General features: G+C 38.6%; 1 protein-coding gene across 1 annotated transcript; it reads left to right on the plus strand.

Moving 5' to 3' along the window:
- The first annotated feature begins 965 nt into the window (after window positions 1–965).
- LOC124162351 (tetratricopeptide repeat protein 17) lies at window positions 966–25,647 on the plus strand. Its single transcript, XM_046538858.1, has 10 exons — window positions 966–1,152; window positions 1,267–1,595; window positions 6,075–6,189; window positions 10,494–10,867; window positions 14,903–15,121; window positions 17,355–17,474; window positions 18,993–19,144; window positions 19,744–19,877; window positions 20,661–21,039; window positions 25,083–25,647. The coding sequence occupies exons 1-10, from the start codon at window positions 1,042–1,044 to the stop codon at window positions 25,097–25,099; spliced, it is 1,950 nt and encodes a 649-aa protein (XP_046394814.1). The 5' UTR covers window positions 966–1,041; the 3' UTR covers window positions 25,100–25,647.

The following is a 25,647-nucleotide window of genomic DNA, read 5'->3' on the forward strand; positions in this document are numbered from 1 at the left end:
TTCAGAACCGTAAAAACTTGGCTCGAAGAATAATTTTTCCAGGTGAGTTATACATTATATCATCCAGTCCAAATGTGTTCACACCACAGACAGTGGTGGGTCCAGATCTCAGCCTATGGGTATCCAGTTTACACTAGCTAACATGGTAATTTTGTTTGGACCCCTTCTACTGCTGGGGCGTTACCCCTTAGGTCCCCCTCCCAGCTCCCCCTTGTCCGTATTCCGTAACTGGTGCTGACCACAGAAATATTTCCAACCTCGAGGAGATCTGTAAAACATTCACTGAATGGCAATTTGATCTATACCTTGTATTGACATCATTATTAATTTTAAAAATGAATTCTTTGATTAGCTATAACCATGTGGCCAATGAACTATGAAAATGTACCGGTGAAATCAGGGTTATAAGTCCACTTTTACCAATTAAATCATGGTGAACATGCTTAAATGAATATAGTTATTTTCATCATATGAATGTAGATACTGGTACAAAATCGGTGGCAGGTTAGCTGATAGACTCGGTCAGTTGGTGCAGAAAAGTTGAGAACACGCTCCGCAATAATGGCTGAAAAGAATGTCACTTATTTGCGGACATTCAAGGGCGACTTATTCACCCATTGGTCTCATGCGAAAATGTTTTCACGGAAAAGTCATTTCGCACGCATAAACCATGATTTGCCTTCCAGAGCATTTAAATTTCACATGATTGACTGATTTGCAACGTAAATATGACGTGAAAACTTGAATACCTTTTCAAACCATTTCCAGAAAGAAACGGACAATATTGCTCGTCGTGGTGGTCCTGCGATTTAGTTTGCGATTGATCCTCAATATCTAAGGACGGCTCTAGCAAGATGGAAGTAATGAACATAGAGCTAATAATAGAGAAAGTTCTTCGTTCGTCATATTCAAGATGCACGACCGAATAGAAAAGGGGGCGTATCTCCTTTAGTTACCCGCCACAAGATACAACAGGAAAAGAAATGACGTGCGTAATGCAATCACAACGTGTTTGGCCACACTACGAAACAAATATTTACAATGAAGAATTTGGTGGTCACAGTTTTATTATGCATAAATACATTGTTATTAATCAATGTTGAATGTACGATGCATTGGGCGGTTACAGAGAATGGACGCATTGAAGCTCAGGTAAAGCATAAAATTGTTCATGATTGGGAGACATAATTTTCTTTCCTTTCGTGTCAGTGCTTTCTTTGTTGCATTTTAGTATCTTGTACAATTTGAGAAAATGTGTGGTTTCAGGTGAATTCAGTGTTTCATCTACGTAGACCATATGATTTAATTGCGTTTATGGAACAAGAGACAAGGTTACATACCTTAGATGAAATCTATCATGATTTGTTAACAAGAAAGAGTGCATTTGATCGTAAATGGGTGGGATTAGATTCAAGTAGCGGAGAAGTTGGCTTGGATAGAAGTGGTGGACTGAGAGGGTTTAACGCAGGAGATCTGGAGGCTAGGCTTTACGCCAAAGATCCGGATTGTGTTGGAGCTGGTGGAAAACCGCTGTCCCTCTCTCATCTATTTCCAGGATCTGCTGGGATCTCTAGTCTTATGAGAGATGAAATGAGGTATGTTGTGATCAGTTTTTTTAAATTGCTACTCATGGAAAAGATGTTGCTTTCAATTTTAAATAAATTTTATGAATATTTATGCTATAAAACAGAAGGTAGAGAAATGTCAAATTTCGTCACTAGCAACTCCTCGGAAGTGTTATTAGAATTTAACGAAATAAAATGACTTCAAATCCTAAAAAATTGAAATTTTCAAAGTATCATCATCTCTTCCACTCTTATGATTTTTGGACTTTGCAGGGATTTGGTAAGGATGACTGGTGTATTATCTTTTGTAATCGTACGAGCGGATTGAATTCCCCTTTTGTGACTCACTGCCTCACATTTTGCTTTCTGTAGTTTCTATTATGCCAGTTTACTTTTACTGCATCAGTCATCACCCTGGTTGTCAGCATTGATCATAGTAGATTTTTCTGCGAGGTGGTTGAACTCTATAAACGTGCGCCTTAACTATATACAAAATCTTTGCAAGATTCAAATATGGAATTGCACTCACTGAGCATAGAACTGGTAGCTGTGCCGTCTTGTTTTCTGCTACCCTTATAATGGCAGCATTACTTATTTAAAATAACATTTGCATCCAGCTCTAGGCTTTGGATCAATAATAGCATTTGCCCAATCAGTATTACAGTACAAATATGTTTTTTTAGTCATAATCCATAGAAAAAGTTAACTTTCATTGCAAGTAGAATGTATGCAATAGCATGCGCCTTTAACATTGCAGTTCAAAAAGACATTGTCACCTGTGTGTCGAAGTCTATTATACCTGGTGAATGAAATGGCAGTACATTTGCTGTTTTCTCATGGGAAGACTTGTTTTCTTCCTTGATATCAAATATGGTGATTCCAATCATCGCTGTTATGTAGTGCATTATTTTTTTGTGTGAGCCTCCTTAACCATTTTTTTACCAATAGGTACTCCCTGGCTACTCCTTGGAATTCAGCTGTCCAAAGTCCTCACTCCTCTATTTGTCCTTGAGTTATCAAATTATCTTCAATTTCTGGTACATATAGCACTTAAGATAACGTGATGCATTTGCCTCAAATTTCTTCCGATAAGTGGGGATTTTGTTTCCTAAAGCCTTCAGTCAGGTGGATTGAGATCATTTTGTAAGGGGAAGGTATTAACCCTTTTAGTGCGGCGTGCCGATATATCGACTTTTACCTCTCGGCTGAAAAATGCGGCGTGCCGATATATCGGCTTTTACGTCATTATTGTTAAATTTGAGGACATTGAAATAAAAAACTTATGTATCAGTAAACGTATAAAAATGTTGTCCAATTTAATCTCATTAATTAAAAAAACCGCTTAAAGATATCTAAAAAATTAACTATATAATGTTTATTTTTCCTAGTTGCTACATTTTATTAAAATACCCTCCGCATTTTTCGACCGTACCCCGGGAAGAAAGATAGCACTTAAAGGGTGTTAAGTATTTCTGCTGGATAGCGTTGTCATTGTCTCCCCTGATATGATTTTTTAGTTTTTTTCCAGAGAACAATTGAAGGAAAGATTTCTTGGGTTTTGCTCCAGGTCAGGCCCTCAATGTTCCCTTCCAATGTTTCAGTGAGCAACTCATCCATCATCTTCAGGGATTCATAAATCCAAACATTGGATTCCTGAATCCCTTTAGACGATGGGCGAGTTTCTCACCGAAATGTTGGAAGGAGACATGGAGGACCTGACTCAGTGCGAAACCCAAGAAATCTTTACTTCAATTATCTCCCCTATTCAAATTTTTGTCAGCCTCGGTGGCGGCGGGGTAACGTCCTCGCCTGCCAAACAACAGGTCGCCGGCTCGAGTCCCGCATGGGTAGGTTTCCTCGGTCCAGGGCATGGTTGTTCGTGTACGTTTAATTGTTACAACATTTGTTGAATACCCCGGTATAAAATGGCCAATTAGAGCTGTATCTGGTAGTTTGAGAATAAAATAAAAAAAATATCATTAAGATTTTCTGTTTTCCTCATTTTGTTAATTCTTCTTTTCTGTGCTTGTGGTCTTGAAGTTGTGAGAGCTTGGTAAAATGCACCCTCTGCATTCTTCATACTACTCCTCCAATAAAGTTCTCTTCATTGACATGTTGTCTAGCTGAGTGGCATGAGTCATCACCGTTACCCCAAATTCAGTATAACTGAATAATACCTGCTGCTTGTCTGATATTTCCAAAATAGTTTGTTTTATATAAGATCTCTATTCATACTGATTACTGTGTTTCAACGCTGTAGCACTATCAGTTTGCTTCCTTTTTTTAAAATGCTCTATTTATTAGTATTTCTGCTCCCAAACAATATTTCTAGCATTCTCATTGTTCAACTGTAGAATCTAAACTATGCACGGACAATCGTTGAAATTTCCTTCGTCATGGGATTTTTTTTTCCTTTCTGTAGAAACGTTATATTATGGTTTCGCTTCTAGTGGGTTCTGGTTGTTTCTACAGTGGCGAGGGTATTCCCATCCCACCCTTCCATACCTATCCCTACAGTCCGGCCAACGAGAGTTGTCTGATGACTTTTATACCATTTTTCTGAACTGACGGCGGCTGACCTTGAGCGTGCTCGAAACCCACCCACTCTTCTAGCCAATCACAGAAGAGCGACAGGAGAAAGTGTGTTAAAGCCCGCAGTCTCTCTCCGAACTCCGAGCAGTGCACATCGCTCTCCAGCTAGCAGTGTTGCCAAGCCGAATCTTATGAGATCGTACAGCGCTCGTTCTGCCGCCCCCGAAAGTACCGTTATTCCCAAGGCTGGCAACGCCGATCGGCCGGATGGAGGGGAGCGGAGGGGAAATGGGAAGGGGATGGAGGGGAACGGAGAGGTGGAAGGGGCAGCACTTCTCATTGGCTAGTTTCTATTTTCCACCCAGCCGCCGTCAGTTTGGAAAAATGGTGTAGAAGGGTCTAGTTCGGGGTGGGGGGCAGGGTTGCCAGGTAAGAAAGGGAAACGCCCACCTCACATGTAAACAAAAGGGTTCGGCGAAGAAAGGAGCCATAAGGGACGATGAGCGTGAAGGACCCAAACAAAGAATCCCTTGTTCTGATGATTCAAAGAAAGGCCTTTTTTGGTGGCTCGGGCTTGTTTCAGTGCTTCATATGCATGTGACAACGTTGTATGGCTAGGCAAGGGTGTGCAGTGCGTTTGGGGGACAGCGATTGGCTGTAAACCGTGCTGGCGCAGGGTTCTCCGTCCCTCCTTTTGAACTGTCATCGGACGACTGTCGCCGGCTGGACTGTACACCGAAGGCGTTGTTGAGCTCCTATCACGGCGGCGCTTCCATCCTTTTTCCTTCCCTTCCACTCCCCTCCCTGGGAATGCAGATCAAGTTACTGGGTCCCGCCCATGGTGTGTTGTAACCCTCAGGGGTCCCGACTCACTGTAGAATCTAAACCTGAAATGTGAATTATTAATTCGCACGATTCTTTCGCACGATTGTGCATTGCGGGTGACTCCCGTATAAGTTATCACCGCGGCTAATCCCGGTATACTTTAAACTAGTCTAGAGCGAACACCCCTTGTGTTCTATGTCTGGGCCTGCTCTCCGGCTGTGGTGCTGTGCGCACGATTTGGACTGCTTGTGGCATCATATGCTCAGCAGTCCAGCAACACCTTGTCCGGTAGTGTCCGCAAATATCCACAGGGAAGAATGACACCTTGGTAGCTTAACTGGCCAAAGCACTCAACCGGAAATCGGGGGATCCGGGTTCGAATCTCGGTCAAGGCGAATGATTTTTTCTCTGTGGATCTTTCGCACAAATTTATTCCTTACTGACCAATGGAAGAATGAGTGTAAGGGTGGTAAGAATTCTCTTCTTGATTAGTGGGAGTAAGATCAATGTTTCTTTGTCACACCGTAGTTTGAGTATCTCCATTCCCAATGAAAGATTCCCAACAATCTTTCATCATAATCTCAGTTTTTATCTACACTTTCCATGCATTATAAGTTTATTCTTAATCAAATTTGGTTTGGATGCACAAGGTCTACCCTCGCTTGTTTCATCATCTTGATGCTTGTTGTAGGATGGAGTGATAATGATCCTCAAGAAACAGCTTCTCATTTTTAAAAAATTCTCCCAAATTTTGACTATACACTGATTCCTGGGTCTAGGTATGATGTGCTCTCGTCCATGAATCCAGTCTCTTACAAAACGTTTTGTGAAGTGTTTTGAATTTTTGTGTGAAGTTTTACTTCCAATGTAATAGTGAAAAAAAATGTATCAAAGTTGAACCTTAATTCACCGAGAATTGCCTAATTTTACATCTCCTTGGTCTATAGATTGTAGTAGTTAACTGCCGCTGAATTTTTGACATTTTTAATTATTTTTGTTTAAAAAATATCTAAATTTAAGGATAACAAATAAATACACCGATATTCTTTCTCAACAAATGAACAACTATCCACATTAGCATGCATAACAACAGAAAACAAAGAGATTTATAATTTCATCGCTAAAATTTTACATTAATGGTGATATTTTCAGGTTGGAGAATAACCTGAAGCCTGTACCTGATGGGGATGAATATACCAATGAGTTACCTGATTGTGAGAGTAGTTATCAATTGGACTTAAGCATGCAGGCCTTTGAACATCTCCTTGTGAGTATGAAGCTGTTATTCAAGATTTCTGTGTTGGAACTAAATTATTGTGTCAGAAATTTGATTGCATATGAATCCGGGAGCCTCATTGGCTGGGGGGTTAAGTCCTTGCCTGCCGAATATACCTGGGTATGGGTGTTGATGATCATCCTACGTTGTTGTTTGTTGAAATTCTCCTGCTGTAAGGGTCGTTCTCCCAAAAACGTACATGTTTTACAGGTAAAATTAAAAAATTTTTTTTTGCATATATAAGTACCAAAATAATGAAATTACAGTCTCTCATTCATACAATATAGTGGGGTGAGTGGCAGAGATTGTCAGTAATATTTACGCTGTTTTTTTAAATTTTTACTGTTGTGTAGTCTACAAGCATGGTTCATTTGTCTACAAAGATGATATATACATCTACAAAAACGACAGAAAGGAATATTATGTATTTACTCACGAGAAAAAGTTTGTTTTATTTGACATTCGACATTCTGTAAGAAGTCATATGTACACTATGTAGTGTATCATCATGTCTGTTACCATCTGTCATAAAACCTCTTAACCGATAAACGCCTCTTTGAAAATCTATGTGGGATTGTCCACGTACATGACCAATCAGTCTGTGGACATTATATTTGGAAAATATAATTTTTTCTTCACTAATTTGTCACAGAAAGTAGTAAAAGAGTACATAAAATTTTAAGCCAGGTAAGTTTTGTTCTAATATTATTGGTTTTTTTATGGCAGTCCATGGACATAATTTTGTACGATTGTAGGAGAATGACCTGTAAAGACCGTAAACACACTTTTTTCAGGACGTCGGAAATAAGTAAAATAAATAAATAAACAAAGTACTGTACATTCTGGCGAATTGAGATTTATTGAGGACCTGTACAGTTTGCCCATTTAAATGGCTGATCTATTTATCTGTAGCATTGCAAAAATAAGTGTAGTAGAATTATGTATTTAATATTTTCAGTGATATCAAAACCAATTTTAATGACCTAAGAATATAGAAAATACATTTTTGGTGCCGAATAGCCAAATTTTAGCAGTAAAACCTTCAATGAATTGGATAGTACAAGGATAATGGCGATTTCCTTTTAGTGGTTTTAGACTTGAGCGCGAGCATCTAGGGTTGCGTTGTCACAGGATGAGCCGAGTTCGCGTAGATAGATGACGTGAGCCACAGATGTAGCAGCTGCAATGGCATTCTGTTGGGATGTTTTTTATGAAAGGGATGAGAAATTCTGAGTGCTGCAACAAAGAAAGCATGACCATAGCCTATACAACACCTAACATGACTTATTGAATCATACACTCACTGATGGATTCAAATTCCCACCCACATGCTGTACAGCTGGAATTTTTCACTGAGATGGGTTATCAAAAATCTTTTTGAAGAAATTCTGAAAATCCAGATTAGCTGCACCCTTCCCCCCAAAAAAATTCAAAATAGTCCCAATTATGGTTTTTCCATAAACACCTCTGGTTGACAGCCTCTAGTGCTAAGAGCACACAGGGATCTTAACTTTTGCAAGGTATTTGGATATAGGTTCACTTCCTTTAATGAGCTTCTTTTTTCTGTTAACCTCTCGAATCCTGAGAAACAAACAGAGCGTGAATTTCGATGGGCCAAGCATATATCCTGAGGGTATATAAGCTGCCCGATAGCCGAAATAATGGACTTCTTTTTACAGCTCCCGTCGTAGATTAGGAATCCTGCTTGACGGTAGCCAACTGAAATGCTTTGAAAGTAAGTAAAGTGAAAGTATTGAACACCCTGATATTCTACCCCGTTCCCCTCAAAAATATTCAAAATGCATTCATTCCTGTAGTTCTATTCATTCCTCCAGCAGACTGCATCTACTGCCTTAGCCACTTCCACTGAAATAACGAGTCTAACTCATCATGAACTTCTGACGCCAAATCATGTAATTATGAGTGTGGCTCTTCATCAGATTTTCACAATTTTATCACTATTTTGGGAGGAGTTATACAAACATTTGGAACATTTAGCAATGTTAAAACATCAAAAATGTTGATTGTTTGAGGCGTAACTTGGCGAAAGTGATTCATAATTAAATTGAAAAGAAGAACTTTGTGCTTTCACATTAATATTTATTCACGGCCATGGTTTCAACGTTAGACATCATCATCAGGTGAACTCTACAGACAGGGTTCCCACTCAACCGTGAAAACCTTGAAAACGTGAATAAGCCGTGAATTTCGTCTACCTTGAAAAAACCTGGAAATAGCCGTGAATTTCATCATAAAACCTTAAAAATCTCTCAAACTTGATTGTAGAACTACGATAGACGGTAAAAAGAAAAATCGATACGTCGATCATGTTTCAAGGTCACTGTCCACGCATTTATCTGCTTACGTATATTCGAAGTGCAATTATTGGTGGGTGTGCCATGACGACACATTGATCTTGAGCCTGTGATTGGAAGATCGGTAAACAAAGTTCTCCTTAACTGGTGAAAAATCTGACACTTCTTCACTTCCCTGCCATCCTGCTCCCTCTATTTTCCCACTTATAACCTTTAGCCAGACCTGAATTTTTCTATCGATAGCTGACATCATGAGAGAAAGTACTTTCAATGTTACGTTTGCATTCATGGCGCCTGTCGCGGTTGATAAATTTTTAGTTAACTTGCGGCCGGTGATTGTTACGTCATCAATATTTCTTCCTAAAATGGCTCATCAACAGACCGTGAATTTGACGACATTGAGACCGTGAAAACCTGGAAAAAACCGTGAATTTTATAATTTAGTTAGAGTGGGAACCCTGACAGAGGTCCATCACATCCTTTTAAGGCCGTTTTACACGGTACACGGAATTGCGCAATCTGACGTACGTGCGAAGGCGCAATCAAAATTGCGTCGTGTAAAGCGGTGAATTGCTAGAACACATGCGAGAATGCGTGGATGCGAGATGGCAAAATAGCCCCTGTTCTAATTTCGTTCATGCATTCGCGCAATTCCACGCCATTTTAGAAATTAATGCAGCTCTAACCTGCGCAATTCCATGCCCCGTGTAAAACAGCCTTTATACCAGGCTAGGAGGGGTAGGGAGGAAGGTAACTAGGTTGAACGGATTGGTCAACAGAGAAGAGGGAGGGGGAAAAACTTGGTCATATCGTATGAAAGAAGTTAGGGGGAGGAGGCTCCGTTATGGAGGGTATGGCAGGTGGAGGGGGGATGGTTCAGGTGAGAGAGAGGCCGAAGAGTTCGTCATGTCATTAGCCCAGGAATTTAGGAGGGGGAGGCTTAAAAGAGGGGAGTGGGACTCTTCGGCCTCTCTCGCACCTGAACCATCCCCCCTCCACCTGCCATGCCCTCCCTAACGGAGCCTCCTCCCCCTTACTTCTTTCATACCATATGACCAAGTTTTTCCCCCTTCCTCTTCTCTGTTGATCAATCCGTTCAACCTAGTAACCTTCCTCCCTACTCCTCCTAGCCTGGTATAAAAGGATGTGATGGATCTCTGTAGAGTTCACCTGATGATGACGTCTAACGTTGAAACCATGGTAGTGAATAAATATTAATGTGAAAGCAGAAAGTTCTTCTTTTCAATTTAATCAATAATGTTGCATAAGGAACTCATATTGCATGAAATATTATGCAGAGATGGTAATAAAATTATTTCATATGAATACCAATAGCTGTGTTCTTAACGTATTTAACTAGATACTTCACAATATGTTATAATAATCACTTTTTATTTTACTGTTCTGCATTGATTACAAACTACAAAATATCATTTCGTAATCTACCATCCCATTTAAAAAGAACCACAAAAAAATAAATATAGGATAGGAGCACAATATTCAGAAAATAAATGAAGTGGAAGTGGTTAAGTCTGTGTGCTAGCCAGCATTGGGCATTTGTTTGCCTGATTGTGTCTTTAGGCAACAATACTTCTTCACTGACCTACTACTATGAATTTTGTGAATGAAATTTATGAATGAAAGAATGAGTAAATGCGTGATAACACAGTTAGCCCCCTGCCAGATTCAATATCTAATATGTATATGCTGAAATATGGTTTGTTAAAACGCATCGTCAGGCCAGATTATTGAGACTTGAGTCAAGCAAAACCTGCCAGAAATTGCTTAAATTGCCTCATGGCAATGGATGCCCCCTTGAAGAAATGCGCTTCAAAAGTTTAGCAAGGAATTGAGTAATATATTTTAGGGGGTATATTTATTATCAGGTTTTGGGAGGGGTGAGGTGGTAAGCCCCAGAGATTGTGGGCACCTGTGCAGAGTCATCGGTTAGCTTCATTTTACTCAATTGTTCTCCATCAGGGCTTGAAGGAAAGGGTTAATCTGTCAATGGAACCGGAACCTTCATTGGAGTCTGCTTTCCTGTATCACCTGCGGAAGAGTCCCATCTACATGGAGCGGTTGGAGGAGTGGCCTAAGGATGAGGAAGAGGAGGTCAGCATACCTGAGGAGAAGGCCCATCCAGATGATCCATCCACAACACCACCAAAACCTCAGAAGAGGAAGTTCCAGCCCAGCAAGAACATCAACCACTTTGGGAAAAAAGTAGGCATGGCCCTTGCTAGGAACAGCACCTCGTGGCCTCTGCACAACCTTGCGTCACTCTTCTGGCGTATCGTGGGTGATGCTCCTCGTGCCATCGAGTGCGCCAGGCGTGCGGTTCATCTCTCTCCTAGGTGAGTGTGTGCAGAATGGAATCTCTACATGAAATGTGGGTTATATTCAATGTGTTAATTTCATTAGACTTAATTTCTTTGCTACCAGTTGGGTATTTTCCATTGACTGAGTGTCCGGTGACCGAGGAAGCACATATAATCAGTAATTAAGCATGAATTTATAATCTCTGGAATTATGCTTGAATTATATGTACATGGATTTTTGGTCCAACCTGGAATTTCAAAATTCCTTTTCAGTTTCTTCAAATTTCTTATTTCCAATTCCTTTCACATAAAATTTTGCCGGTTCAGCTCCCATTTTCTGGCCTAAACTGTATTTCTCTTATTTTTAAGTGTGCAGTAGCTTAGTAGGATAGGGTGGTTTCCTATTATTTTTTTATAGCGTAAATTGAAAGATTATTACTCCAGGAGTACGTATTTCATGCTTTTAGCTTTTTGAATGGCGATATCTATTTTTCGCGACTAAATGAAAAGTGAAAATTTTCAAACGTGCAAAAACACTACGGCTAATTATGAATTCTGGGAAAAGCCCGTGTGACGTCATTCTGGTTCTGGCTGCCGCCGTGTGAGGCCGCCTTGGTGCGAGGCTATGAGTGCCGCCACGATGCAGGCTGCTAGCAGGTAGCGCTTGGTTTAAATAAGGATTATTAATACCCTATCAAAGGAAGGAAACTTTCCGACCATAGGCAATTTTAATAGGCGATTATTAAGAGATGTTTCCCTGAGCTCTGTACCTCATGCTTGCATTGGAAATCTCAAACGATGTAAAACTCCTGACTATATAGCATGTACTCCTGACTGTGGATAGCATCTAGGTCCCTGTGGCGTCACATGGTGTGGCATCGCATGGCCGGCTATATTGCCTTTTTCAAATGAGGTTAAAATTGACCATTAACATTCGTCTAAACTGGGATTTCTAAAACCAAATAATTTGTATATCATGAATTCACTATTGGTGGGTAACGAATCGTAATCAATGCCTTTCGTTTTCTTTGATGAAGGAAACTACCCTATTTTCACAGTGGCATTGAAGCATGGAATGTCAGGAAAGACAACAGGATCAAAATTTTTAGCTCTCTTGACTCAAGTATTGAAGTAATTTTAGGTACAGTGTTTAAATGCTTATCTATTGCAGTAATCACATAAGATTAACCTGGAATTTTGTAAAATTTCCCTGGAAAACATGGAATTTTTCTGCTTTGATTGGCTGGACACACTGAGTGATAAAAACACACCACCTAACGCAGAGGTTAATTTTGGGTTTTTTAACAAACTAAACTTACTTTCCATGAATTCAGGGGAAATAAACAGAATTACCGCAATCAAGCATAGCCCCCAATGAAAATACAGTAATGATAGTAAATTGCCAAAACACAAATTTATAACATCCATGTATATCAAGCTATTGATTTTCAGTTTGTTTTACTTGAATACATCTAATAGATAATAAATTTTCCTATTAAGTTGTCTGAACTTCAGCGTTAAAGGCAAAAAAATATCTATACTCGAGGTTGCTTTCCTTTAGAAAAGTTAAAAATTGAGTTAATGAATTTGAAAAATGAACTGATGCTAGGCCCACAAATTTTGGTGGCATTGTCCATCTTCATAAAAAATCAACTGTTAGAATGTTCACTTTGGTTAAATTATCAGACTTTTATAGAACCTCAGAACTGTATATTCAGTGTGGGTATACATCGATTTGATCTTTGGATTTTACTTATTTATAGCAAAATCTTTCAAAATCATTGGCACATTAAAGTATAGTTTCGCCAGTAGTAGTGGACCCTGGTCACTCTCATAACAGCTAGGGTTTTTCCCTATCCCACCCTTCCATCCCTATCCCTACCCCGGAGGTGTTGACAGGCTCCTAGTGCGGCGGCGCCTCCATCCTTTTCCCTTCCCACTCCACTCCCCTCCCCGGAAGCGCAGGCGTATCAGTTGTAGCACTGGGTCCTGGCTCCGGTGTGTTGTTTCCTTCAAAGAACCCCCCTTGGGTCCTCATTGGTGTCAGTATGGGTAAATAACTTTAAGACACTTGTCTTCATGGCTCTCAAACATCTCGCTTACCCCCTTTTCATTTTGCTAGACTAGTAATCAAGGAATTTTACGTCACAACTATCACAATTTATTGCCTAGTCAGGTGAAAGAATATGAACTTTTGACCATTTCAATGCTCAAAGGTGTCTTAGGTATAAATGAACCAATTTTTAAATAAGGGATCAGGTTAGTGTGATGGGTTGTGTTGGCTTTCCTCACTGCGGGACTGAGTTCAAAGCAGAGGATATTCAGTTTGCCCGAATACTCCTTAAATGCTATGTGGAGGGCCCTTCAAGTACAGCACTCAGCCCCTGGGACAGAACGTTTTGCCGCAGTCCAATACGTGCCATTTGTTAAGAGTAGGCTAATCCCAACACGGCATTTCACTCCATTCTTTCTTCACTACCCCTCCGTATGGTGCAATAGACCTTAGCTGTTGGTCGCCTCTTCCAATTAGCGAACCATACCAATTTTTAAATTATTTTTTTATGGCTAAGTTCTAACAACCCGTATCTCAAAATTTGACCGGTCTGAGCTAACATTGCTATATAATACTGTTGATAAAAAATAAAATTCAAGCAAAAAACAGGTCTTTGTTTGCAAATGTATGCTTCTTTTTCAGTTTTATGTATTTTTGGTTTTTATTTTCAATTAAAATAACATGTAATTAAAAAAATAAATCGTTTTTTTGCTCTCCTGAAAAGTTTCTATTTTTGAGATACGTGTTGTTAGAACTTGGCCATCGTTTTGCTACATGGGCTTCCGAAATTTAAGTGTACATTTCTAATACACATTAGAGTATGTAAATTTTAAATTTTGGAAAATATCTTGTTCTCAGGTATGTCTGTATCTATATTTGTTTTGTTTAGATCATTCGGTTTTTTTTCTTTCTGCAATTTCGCTGATGTTTCTGCTGGTATCTTCAGGCCAGAGGTGTTGAGGGCTGATTTTATTCCCCTTAAACTTATTCAGGTTGATAGTAAATCGCTGGTTATGTTATTATTGTATTTTAAAAATTGTTTGTAACTAATTTATGAGTATTTTGTTTTACAAAAAACAGCTGCATTTCTTCCATTGCAAAAGTAGTGATAGAATTGCATATGATATAAGCTCGAAAATGAAAAGGAGACTTCGTTGATTTCCACTGATTTATCAAAATAATATAATGTGCATTAAATGTGCATTAACTTCCACATAGTTGAGCCTAATTTCCATTGCAAAAGTAGTGATAGAATTGCATATGATATAAGCTCGAAAATGAAAAGGAGACTTCGTTGATTTCCACTGATTTATCAAAATAATATAATGTGCATTAAATGTGCATTAACTTCCACATAGTTGAGCCTAATACCATTGAACGAATGATATAAGCTAATATGTTAATGAAAATTTTACGAAAATTCCATGAGGATTTAGGTGGAAAATTCTATGAATAATTAAGTGGCAAGTGCATCAACTACAGATTAAGCTCTTTGTTTAGTGCATGATGAATACCTGGTTTTAATAAACTGGGAAATACATGTATATGAAGGGGTTAGCTGATATGAGAGCAGAGTGGAGAACATAACTTTTTCAAAATACTGAACTGTATTTGAGAAATAATATTTTCTCAAGTTTTAAAGAATTAACCATGTGTACTTCCAAATTTAGTGTCGCTATGAAAATTTGTATATGGTAAATCTTTAGCTAAGGTAATCACAGAATTATTCATGATAAATACTATTTTAAATTACTATCAAAATAAAAAATATTGCTCTCTCTTTGTATTTCATGTGTAGGGTTAGGGTATTTCTGGAGAACCATAGGAGATGCTTCCAATCATTGTATTCAGTCCATTGTGGTTTAAATTTTGTTGTTTCTTTCTCTAGGACATAGCTTCCTTGACTTATTCTTTCTTGAGAAAATATCTAAGTTGATTTGTGGTAATTGAACGTAAGTGTGCAGGTTAAGTTGTCAATACTAAAATTATACCATGGGTTTCTCTTTGTTGGATCACAGTCAGCATCGTGATGTTGGTCTGGCACAAATGGGCTGGATACTTCTGTCAAGTGGACGACCTGCAGAAGCGGCCATCATTCTTCATGCAGCCGTTGACCATGCAGCATTCACAATGCCTCCGGAGTCGGAGCCTATAGACCACATTCCTCTGCACACGGCACCACCTGCCACTCACTTGGCGCTTGCAAATGCATATGCTCTCCTGAGTGATTATAACAGGTACATATTTAGTGGTTGACTATTAGAAATCATCATTAAGGTTTTCAATCGTTGGTGTGAAATTCTTTTGGAGACGAAAAACATCATTGAAGCTGTGAGCTTAGCTCCGTTACAAATAAAGTAGCAACATCCCAAGATACCTCATCTCTCCATGGAAAATTTTGACATTGTTCCTGTTTCTTCCAGTCTTTTAATTTACCTTAACCCCCAGTTTTTATGTGTGAACTTTTTTTTACTTCTTCTGGACATTTTTTCTATATTTTTGTTTATGAGCCAAAGGAGTTTAACATCATCATATTTATAAAGTTCATTTCAGTTTGCAAGGTGTAAATTGTTTGTGACTCATGTGTCATTTATCTGAAAAATTTGGTTTAAAATAGTAAGAGGTTTAGTTTAAATTACTTTTACACCGATAAATGTGGGAATCTGCTGCCTTTTCAGTGTGGTATAGGAGATTCTTTTGGATTTTATTCCAGTGTATTATTTGTTCAGGTGTTATTTATTCTTTATCTATATCTATTCTCTGTTCATTTTATCTTTGTGGTCGAGCTGGTGTTGTTAAAACAATCGGGGTCACCTCTGTCACGTTAACATTGTGAATCTGCTCGTGGAGCATTATTGCCAAATCTCAAACCTCATGTGTTCTCCTTGTTTGTCTTTAAGTATTCCTTTCACTGACGGTGTCTCATTCAGTGCGGTAGCTGACAATGTCATGGGCTTCTGTGAAGGGATTATCCTAAATATCCTCCAAATGAGTTGGTGTATTGTCTCGACGGTGTTGTTTTCTGTGGTAAAGTAGGGCGGCTATGTACATTTGGCAACGTTAAGTTCGCTCCTCCTCTCTCGATACTACCATTACCACTTTAGTGAAACTTTCCGAGAGTGTCCGGTCTCTCATGAAAGCTTACCCGTAAATATAAAGTGAATAGATTATGGAAATATTCAATACATATAAATGCATTTCAATGAACCAGCTTCCCACCACTTCCCATTGGAAGTTAAGGACCGCTTCTTGAACTTTGTTGTTGTTTGCGAGTTTTTGACCTCCCTAGTCTTTTTTGAGGGCCAGAAAGAGATGATGGTTACGGGGTATGATATCCGGACTGTAAGGTAGTTGATCAATTACCTTCCATCCAAATTGCTCGATGAGTGACAGTGTTTTGTGGAACGCATAGAGACGTGCATTGTTCTGGTGCAATGGAATGCCTTTTTTGAACCTGCCTCGTTGTCTGTTCTGGATTTGTTCAAAGTTTGTGCATGGTCTTTGAGTATCTCTCGGAGTTAATTTTTGTACCCTGAGCCATGAAATTGAACAGCAGGATACCTTTTCTGTCCCAGAAGACAGAGGCTCTGATCTTGCCCTCTGATTTTTCATGCTTAAACTTTTTAGGTTTTGGAGAGTCTGCATTTTTTCATTGCTTTGACTGTTCCTTCATCTCTGGTGTGTAGTCTCTGGTGTGTAGTAATGGGCCCAAGTTTCATCTCCTGTGTTCAATGGGTCAAGAAAGTCTTCACCTTCCTCTTCAAAGCTGGCGAGAAAATACTGGGCACACTTGATGCACTTCCACTTGTGTTCCTCAGTCTGTATTTTTGGGACCCATCTGGCCGACACCTTGTGGTTCTCCAGGTTATTGAAAAAAATAGAGTGAATAGTCTCTGCAACACTCACTCTCCAGTTTTTTTGGCCAGTTTGTTGAGGGTTTGCAGGTGGTCCACAAGCATAAGCCCCTCCTGTCTCCTCACAGTTTCTTCCATTTGCAACCACCTGCTGCTGTGCTCCTTTTCATGAGCGATTAGGCAGCCACTAGTAAATTCTCTACACCACTTCTGCTCATTTTTTACATCCATGCACTTCGGACTAAACACATCTTCCAATTGGCAATGAATTTCAATGGGTGCAACCTTCTTCACATGCAAAAACTTGTATGTAATGACAGACCTCAGTTTGCATTTGGCGGAAGAAGCAATCGGGACATCCATCATGAATGGGTGCTGCACTGATAACCAGCTTACTAGTGAAGTACTGTTTATGCGATGGGCAGGAGGAAGGACCAACAAACATGACAGGGTAGTCAGATTTCATGTAGCACTGCATGCACTTACCTTACTTTTCATATGGCCCTTGTATCTAAGTAGTGCATTATAAGAAAGTATTGGGTTGGGAATATTGAAGAGTGTGTTGGAAAATATTAAGTGAAATGTTTTATTGTTGCTTTTTTCCCTATCTTTGCAGGTCCTTGGCATGCTATGACAATGCATTGAAACTGCAGCCCAGCTTGAAAGTTGCTCAGTTGGGACGCCATTCAGTTCTCTGTCAACAGAAGTTGGAAAAAGCACTCATTAATATGGTGGAGTGAGTATTTAAGGTTCATCTTTCGAAGATAGTTAAAATTAATTTTTTAACTACATTATTATTGACAAAAAATGTGTTGGCTTATTTCAAGGAGAGGAAAAGATATATATAAAGAAGGATAAGATATGGGGAACAGTAAATTTGGATGAGCATGAATTCATTGTCTCTTAAAATTACAGCAAGCTCACAGTTTTCTATATCTTAGAGATCATATAGAAGACTCAATTTTTTCTTTATAAAACTCTCATGCTACATATCCAAAAAAACGTGGAACTGTGGAAGTGATAAATAGTGTAGAAAACAATAAATTTCCCTACCTTTTAATGCCAGTATTAAGATAGCAGAGTGGGAAATGCCAGCAATAAATTCTGGTATTTTTTATTATATATAGTTGTGCGCGCCTTGTTTGACATTCCTGTTTTACTTTAATATCTAGTTTCTTATTTGATATGGTTGACATTTGTTGTTAGAAAGTATATAATGTTTTTAGAAAACTTAAATGCACTTTATGTTGGGAAAGGTAAATCGCTAATTGCAACAATGTAGAGTTTTCTCTCTCATAGTGGCTAAGTTAGCATAACCGTTTATTCTGCAGTTCTGCAAACGGAACCAGTATCTCGGAATACGCTAGAATAGTTTAAGGATTAGTATTCTGTGGGTGAGGTAATCGAAATGAAATTTCATTTAATTAAAAAAACTATATTCGTGGTATAACGATACAAGTTCACAAAGCAACACAACGAAAGAGTCTTGAACATGTGACCAGATCGACGCCTTCTCCATCAGAGTAGTCGAGGCCGCAGGTATGTCTCTCGCTCCGCACAACCTGATACACAGAGAGAACGTAGGCGAGTGAGAGCTGGTCAGTCAGTCTGCCGTCGAGCAGCATGTGACGTGGCCCGAAGACAGTTGCGCAGCGATATTCGAACAATAGTTCTGACAAACAATGGTGAGATATTTAAGTTTTGACCTATTATTATTCTGGTCTAACTTGTGACTGCAATCCTTTTGGACCCTAGGATTTGACATCATCATGCCTATTATCATCTAAATAGTAGATCTTGGAGCGAGGGAGATGCAGACTTGTATCCTAGTTTAGCCAAAATTTTCCCTGGGTAAAAATAGCTTTCCACCCATGTGCATGACTGTGTAAGAAGTTGATTGTTTATTGTTGTATGTTGGGAAAGGTAAATTGATAATTGCAACAATGTAGAGTTTTCTCTCTCATAGTGGCTAAGTTAGCATAACCTCTGTTCTCTGTGCCATAATGTGAACTTGAAGTGCTCGCAACTTGTTCCTGAAATCCAGTCTAAAGTTTTTCTTGGAGAAATATGACTTGGCGGAGAAACTGCTAATAAATAAATGAATAATATTTTTTGAGATTGCTCACATGCATTTTTATTTAATGCAAACATGAGTTTATGATGTAATTTTTTTCAATGCCCTTGTTTTTTGATTAAATGACTTTGCTGTTAGCCCAAGTATATTGTGCTTCTCAATGTGCATGTTTTTTCACAGCTCATTACGAGATATGTTGGTGGAATTACAAGAGTACCATAAGAAGCAAGAAGAGTGGTTAAAATTGCAGGAGAAGCTTCTTTGGGAGCAGGCTCCATTGGAAGTTAGACTGATGAACTATGGGCAAGACAAAATTCTTTCAGCTGGTTCAGGTAATGATAATGGTCATTGAAATTGTCTTGCTTATAATATTAAGAATCTTACGTTGATAAATTAATGCTAAAATAAAATTGGCGTGTGAAGTTTTCATAGCTGTGATCCTTAATATATATCTAAGATGATATGTCATCCTGTATCAGGATCTGATGTTACATTTCCCCAATCACATCACAAATTTTTGACTTTTCTAACCTCATTTTTCACATCTCTCTGAAGAATGGCTCTCTTAAAGTCTTACTATGCAAATATATTTTTTCCTTTTTCTGGATCTTACTTTTGCACTGTGAGTAAAATACCCTACATAGCGTTTCAATTGAGCTGCTATCTATTGCCATTTCTTGTCTCTTAAGGACAGCCAGTGATGTTTATTGTGAATGTGGGAAAACTTTTGTATTGGAAGCACGGGTTTAATATAGCCTATTTTGTGAGGAAAGTCTTCCTGTATATTTCATTGTATATTTGATGTATGTCTTTCATTCCATTTTTCAATTTTCGTGTGAATTAGTCTTCCTCTCTGGGGATTTTGGTAAAAAATGGAACTTCATAATTTTATTTCCAATGAATATTTCATCGGGGTTGTCTTTCATTGCAGGCCATAATAAAAATTGCATCCATCATCAGAAAGAGGGCCATATGATCCTTAGTTGTGATCTGGAAGCATCGCACACCCTTGAAACTGATATAACTCTTAGTTTGCAGCTTCTAATGAAGAATGTTGTGAATCAGGTATATTAAACCTTATCTCATCTTCATTCTTGCTTTGCCAATGTAAATGAGAACTTAAAACCTACTCGATGCTTTATTGCAATGTTATAGAAAACTTTATAAGAATTTCCTCTCCACTTGCTGACGTACTCATTGTGTTGGGGACTCCTTATTGCACATCACAAAAATAAAAATCTGCATTTGCTTGAAATAAGGTGTGTATAAAGGTATTCATAATGAATAGAAAAGGTCTAACCTTTCGCTGGAATATTAAATGCTGGGGTTCTGTAAGTTGATGATGTCATGACCTCTTGCGGAATGGGTCACCTCCTTTCAGGTACTCTTCAGCCTCTTTCATTGGCCCCACAAATTTTTTGTCGTTATAACTTTTTGGAGTGATTCCTCCTCGTCATCCTTTTTCTCTTACCCCCATCTTCAGGCATTCTTTTGATAAAAATCGTTCCAAGTGTACCCTCGGGGACACGGCTTTTTCTTTTCTCATGACATTAGTTGTAATTTTGATAAAATATTTGTTATCCTTAAGTGTAGCTTAAGATTTTTATTTTGCCTCTCAAGAAGCACTTTTCCTTGAACAAGTTTATCATATGAAACTCTAATGATGTCACCTACTGATGAAAAGTAGGTGGCAACTTTCTGATTTCCGACTTCTAAATGTACTTTGTTGGATTAGTAAATGACTTTATTAAAAAAAAACTAGAAAAATACTGGGTTTCACTCAACCCGCACATGTTAATACCACAGGTTTTAAAGTATTAATAAGTGATTATTTTATCCATATTCCAGGCCAAAAAAATCAGTAGTGCCATGTTCCACGGTATAGGCAAAAGGAGAGAGATGATGTCTCTGAGCTTGAATGAAGATAATCCTCTCAATTTGGACCCAAGCGAGAGTCAAGTTTACTTTTCATCTTTGGAGTCGAAGGAATCACCACGGCCAGAGGAAGAAGACGTGATGGAATTCACGCTGAAGCAGTTGGACGAGAGCACCCTGACGGACCACGTGACGTGGGAAGACGTGGAGCACCTCATGGCGGAAGGGCAGAAGACTGGGGCGTCCATTTCAGTGTGCCCATTGCCCAAGCAGAGGACAGTGGAACCGTACATATGCACACCTATCAGTACAAATCCCAAAGGAGCCCAATCATTTAAGTGGCAGGAAAATGGTGGGTAGATCACTTTAAAGTGTCTCTCCTTGAGGCTTTTGCGGTGCTGGATTGTAGTTCTCTACATAGTTTAAATAGTCTCGGGGTTAGCCGTGTCAAAGTCTATTTTTTATGATGTTTCGTGGCCTATGTGGCCATATCTGCAGATCAGGTCTGAGTGCTGATGGATGGAAATGGCCCTCTATGAATATCATCCTTAGGTTGGCCTACCAGTGACGGAACCAATCTTCATTGCAGACCTTGATCTGGAAAAAGCACATCAAATGGAGGTCTTCGATGCTGATTGATCACACTACTGGTAGGACACCGTGAGGATGATAAATATAGAGGGCCATTTCTATCCATCGGCTGTTAGACCTGATCTTAAGATTTGGCCAGCATAGGCTACGAAACGTCAGCAAAAAATAGACATCAACACAGCTTACCTGGAAACTATGGAGAGAACCATTTTAAAGTGAATAAAAATATTCATGCTTCATGTGCCAGAAAGAAATGGCATCTATGGTACAGTTATTACCATGCTGGTGACACTCCTGATGAAAAGTGGCTTGTTTTTGAGGCTGTGGTGAAAGTCGGAACTAAGTGGCAGCACTTGCACTCCACCAAGGCAGACAACATTATGGCATTGAATTCCGTGCAAATTAAGGATAGATCTTTGGAGAATAAATAGGATTCCAGAGAAATAAGGCCAAATCTGGTTATTTTTAATTCAATAATTACTCCTGCTTGTGAGCTGTAAAAGCTTACACAGGGATACTAAGACTCCTGTAAATTAATATCGTGAATAGGGTAGTTTCCTTCGTCATAGAAAACAAAAGGCATTGCTTGCGATTTGTTAACTACCATTAGTACATTCATAATATACAAATTATTTGGTTTTGAGAAATCCCAGTGTGGACGAATGTTAATGGCCTATTTTAACCTCATTTGATAAAGGCGGACATGCGATGCCACTCCACGTTGGAGTCATTGGGGTCCAGATACTGTACGAGTAGTCAGGAGTTTTACATCGTCTAAGATTACCAATGCATGCATGTGGCACAGAGCTCAGGGAAACATCTATTAATTATCACCTATTAAAATTGCCTATGGTTGGAAAGTTTCCTTCGTTTGATAGGGTATGAATACTCCTTATTTAAGCCAAGGGCTACCTGCTAGCAGGGTACTCTATGCTACCGCCATGCTTGGCAGCAAGTAGTCTGCATCGTAGCGGCCAGCATTCACAGCCTGGTACCCAGGTGGCCTCACACAGCCACAGCCAGATGTCACACGGGCTTGATAGACCCCACAATGCTTGCCTATATAATGAAGCGTACATATATGAAAGGTTATTTTAGAGGTTTTTTTTAGATTTCAGAGCAGTTTCCAGGAGCAAATTCATTATGTATTAAATAGGAACATAATACATCATCAAATTTTAAAAGATGTGAAATTCTCACTTTTCATATTATTTTTTCTTACAAAATTTCTATTTTTTATTAACTTTAATCTAGTTTCTTTGAGCCAGAATAGCGTCAAAATCCATTTCTGGGCATGCAATTTCCTAAAATTTTGCATCTCCTGCATCTCCAGTATCTCCTGGTAAGGCTCCATTATGAGTCCCAGCCAAGAGCCCCCAATCACCCCAAACCACTCGTGGAGAAGAATATGGCATGATGAAGACATAAGTCATTAGGTTTAGAACAAAAGGTTTAGAGGAAGTGAATCGGACAGAGAGGAATGAAGAATATTTCGTGAAACATGCTTCCACAAAGAAGATAAAATTGAACGATTTCAAATTAAGGTGAAGTAATTTACCACCTGTATTTAAGTTATGCAACTGAGTTAACGTCCCGCCCTTGCTATTTGTTTGTTACTAAGTATGCATCTTCAACCGACTTGTGCAAGGATGGTAACTTTAATGAAATGAAAAATGTGTAAAGATACTTAGTGGACTGTATTAACAAATAGATGTGGATCACATCCCAGAATAGATGCTTCTCGGCTGATGGCACGTCGAACACTGACCCTTGTCTCTGTCTCTGAGCGTGCAGCCCTCGTACTAAGTCATGTCACCCTAGGGCCTCCACCCCTGACCCCACTGAAGGCCCCTAACCCAGTCCTCCACTCATAGATCCATCATCGCGACCTCCACTCACCCCAACCCTAAGGTCCAAACACTATCATTACCAATAGCAGACTGACACACGATACACTTGCCATATTTTAAAATTACACACAAAAACCTTGTGACAAAATTCTAAGTTTTCTGTTAGTATTGCAGCTTGCCATTTACTTCTTAACAGAATCTTTTTGTGCAGAGAAAAATGAAAGGGTTGACTTTTTGGAGCCATACCCCTCTCTACTCCCTCATGGGACACAGCTTCGTGGCATTTCAAATGTCGATGAAAATAAAGCAAACAAGCTCCTTCCTCACCCATAATATCGACACTGTGAATTAACTTCGTGTTTGGAAATAAATTACATGCTAAAGAACTCAATTTCATACTTTTGACGTGTGAATGACTTGTGTAAACAAACCGCACCACATACAAACCATGGATTGACTACAAGTGTCCTAACTGCTCGTAGTTCATTAAAATTCTGCAGCCTCAAAAATTCACCACCGTAACTGAGCAGTTGGCATAAGAAGTGTCTCTGGCATGTTTATCATTCATTAGAATTCAGAGATGGAGAAGAGGGTGGGTTTACTACTGCTCTTGGGGCAATTTAACACATGAAGCAATTCTGGAAATTTCTTGTCCCACTCTTAGTAAGACATCGTTAGATTAGGCAATTCTCACGTGATATTTTTCAGAATGCATAATTTTAGTGCAAATGTGCGAATCCGTGCCTGATAGCATAGGTTATTGTGTTGATAATTTTTATTAAATATTACTTGGTTTGTAATTCATGTGGTATTGTTCTGAACGTCCTGCACCAAGTCTTTCTTGTTCAGGAATCTCTGCTTTACTTGGTTCAGTAACCCTTTTTGCTTCTTCTTGGCAGCATTTCTTTGCTTTGACTATTGAGAGTCTATTGTGATACATTGTTGGAGTTTGCATATTCCATAAATATTTCTATGTAGAATTTGGCCATTTTTAGTGTAGACACATGTTTTATTTAGTTAACCCAGGTTTCTCATATTTTACTCAGTTAATCTTGTGGAAAATTAAGTACGTAATATGCTTATGCTCTCCCATATCAGATTTGGCTCGACCTTTCACCCCTTTTACTTTCTCAAGGTATTATGTATGTATTTGCAGTTATTACATAACATATTAAATGCATTACTAGATTTTTCTTTTATTTTGATTGTTTATTCATTGTGGAATTAGAGCTTTCATTTCTGATTTATTTTCCAACTGGTTGACTGTTAATGCATGTTGAACTTTCTTTTTCTTCTCTTTCAATTTCTCTATAATCCCTCTCCCATTAAAATCTCCCCATAGCTTTTTGTTCTTTTTTGAGTATTTTATCACTAACTTTGCCTTGTTGCATACAACTCACGTCAATCAGCTCAAAAGTGACTACTTATGTGTATATGTACTATTCGATAGGTTTATCAGCATTTATCATCTATTCATAATATGCTATTAAAATTTTCCATTTTTTTCATGATTCAGTCATCTTTACCTTATTCTCTTCTTGGATATGTTTTTCAGTGTGCCTTATCTGATTTATGTATCTGTTTTCCTCCTTCATCCCTGGATATTGCTGATAAATTTTTCTAGTAATTTTCTTTTTATGATTGCCATATATAAGCATATGTGGTAACTTAATCGATTCTCTCATTTCTTTGCTTATCATCTGTTATGCACTAAAATAGCCTTTGCCCATTTTGAATCCTCATATGTAATTTAAGAACAGGTGCATGAGCTGAATGGAGCCATGCAATCAGCTATCGATATGCCTATTTTGAATTTTTATTTTGGAATCTTTATCAAATTTTTCCTGTAGTTCCTTGTAATATTTTAAATGTGTTCTTTAGTTAGCACTTTAGTGTTCTTCATGAACAAATGACTGTGTTGCTATTTGCTGATGAATAAATTTCTCTTCTGCAGCCAATAATAAGGATTGACACCTCACCACCACCTCTACACTAGAATTTCAAGTTCAGCCCGATCAACAGGCCCTGTTTGGTCGTGTTGTCTATCAGAAGTATTTGTCATCTGTGTGGATCACTGTTGTAACCTCCAAAGAGTAGTGATATGGCCTATGTATGGTCATCCTCACTAAGCGTTTCCATTTACATTAGTCCTAAGCCATCTATGTGTTGTGCTTTGGGACTCACTTTGAATCCAATTATTTTCCAGCTCCGGTGAAAATGATGGGATGTGTTTCTAAGGCTGTTTTTATTTTGGTGAGAATTGAAACTCATTTTATTTTGTAAATAGCATTTTACATTGTATTTATGACAAAGTGACACTTTTATTGCACCCTTATTTTCTTTTCCAAGTCATGATCAATCAAAGAAATGGGTGTTAACCAATTCCCACTGAGCATTTTACCAATTATCAGTGACATTAATTTACTTGATTCTTTTATACCAATTCTGTTTATGGAGATTATTTTTTAAAGCAAAAAAATGTAATTTTCCAAATTCTTAAAATACATGTTTCAAATCGA

Source organism: Ischnura elegans, chromosome 7 (assembly GCF_921293095.1).
Source record: "Ischnura elegans chromosome 7, ioIscEleg1.1, whole genome shotgun sequence".
NCBI lineage: Eukaryota > Metazoa > Arthropoda > Insecta > Odonata > Coenagrionidae > Ischnura > Ischnura elegans.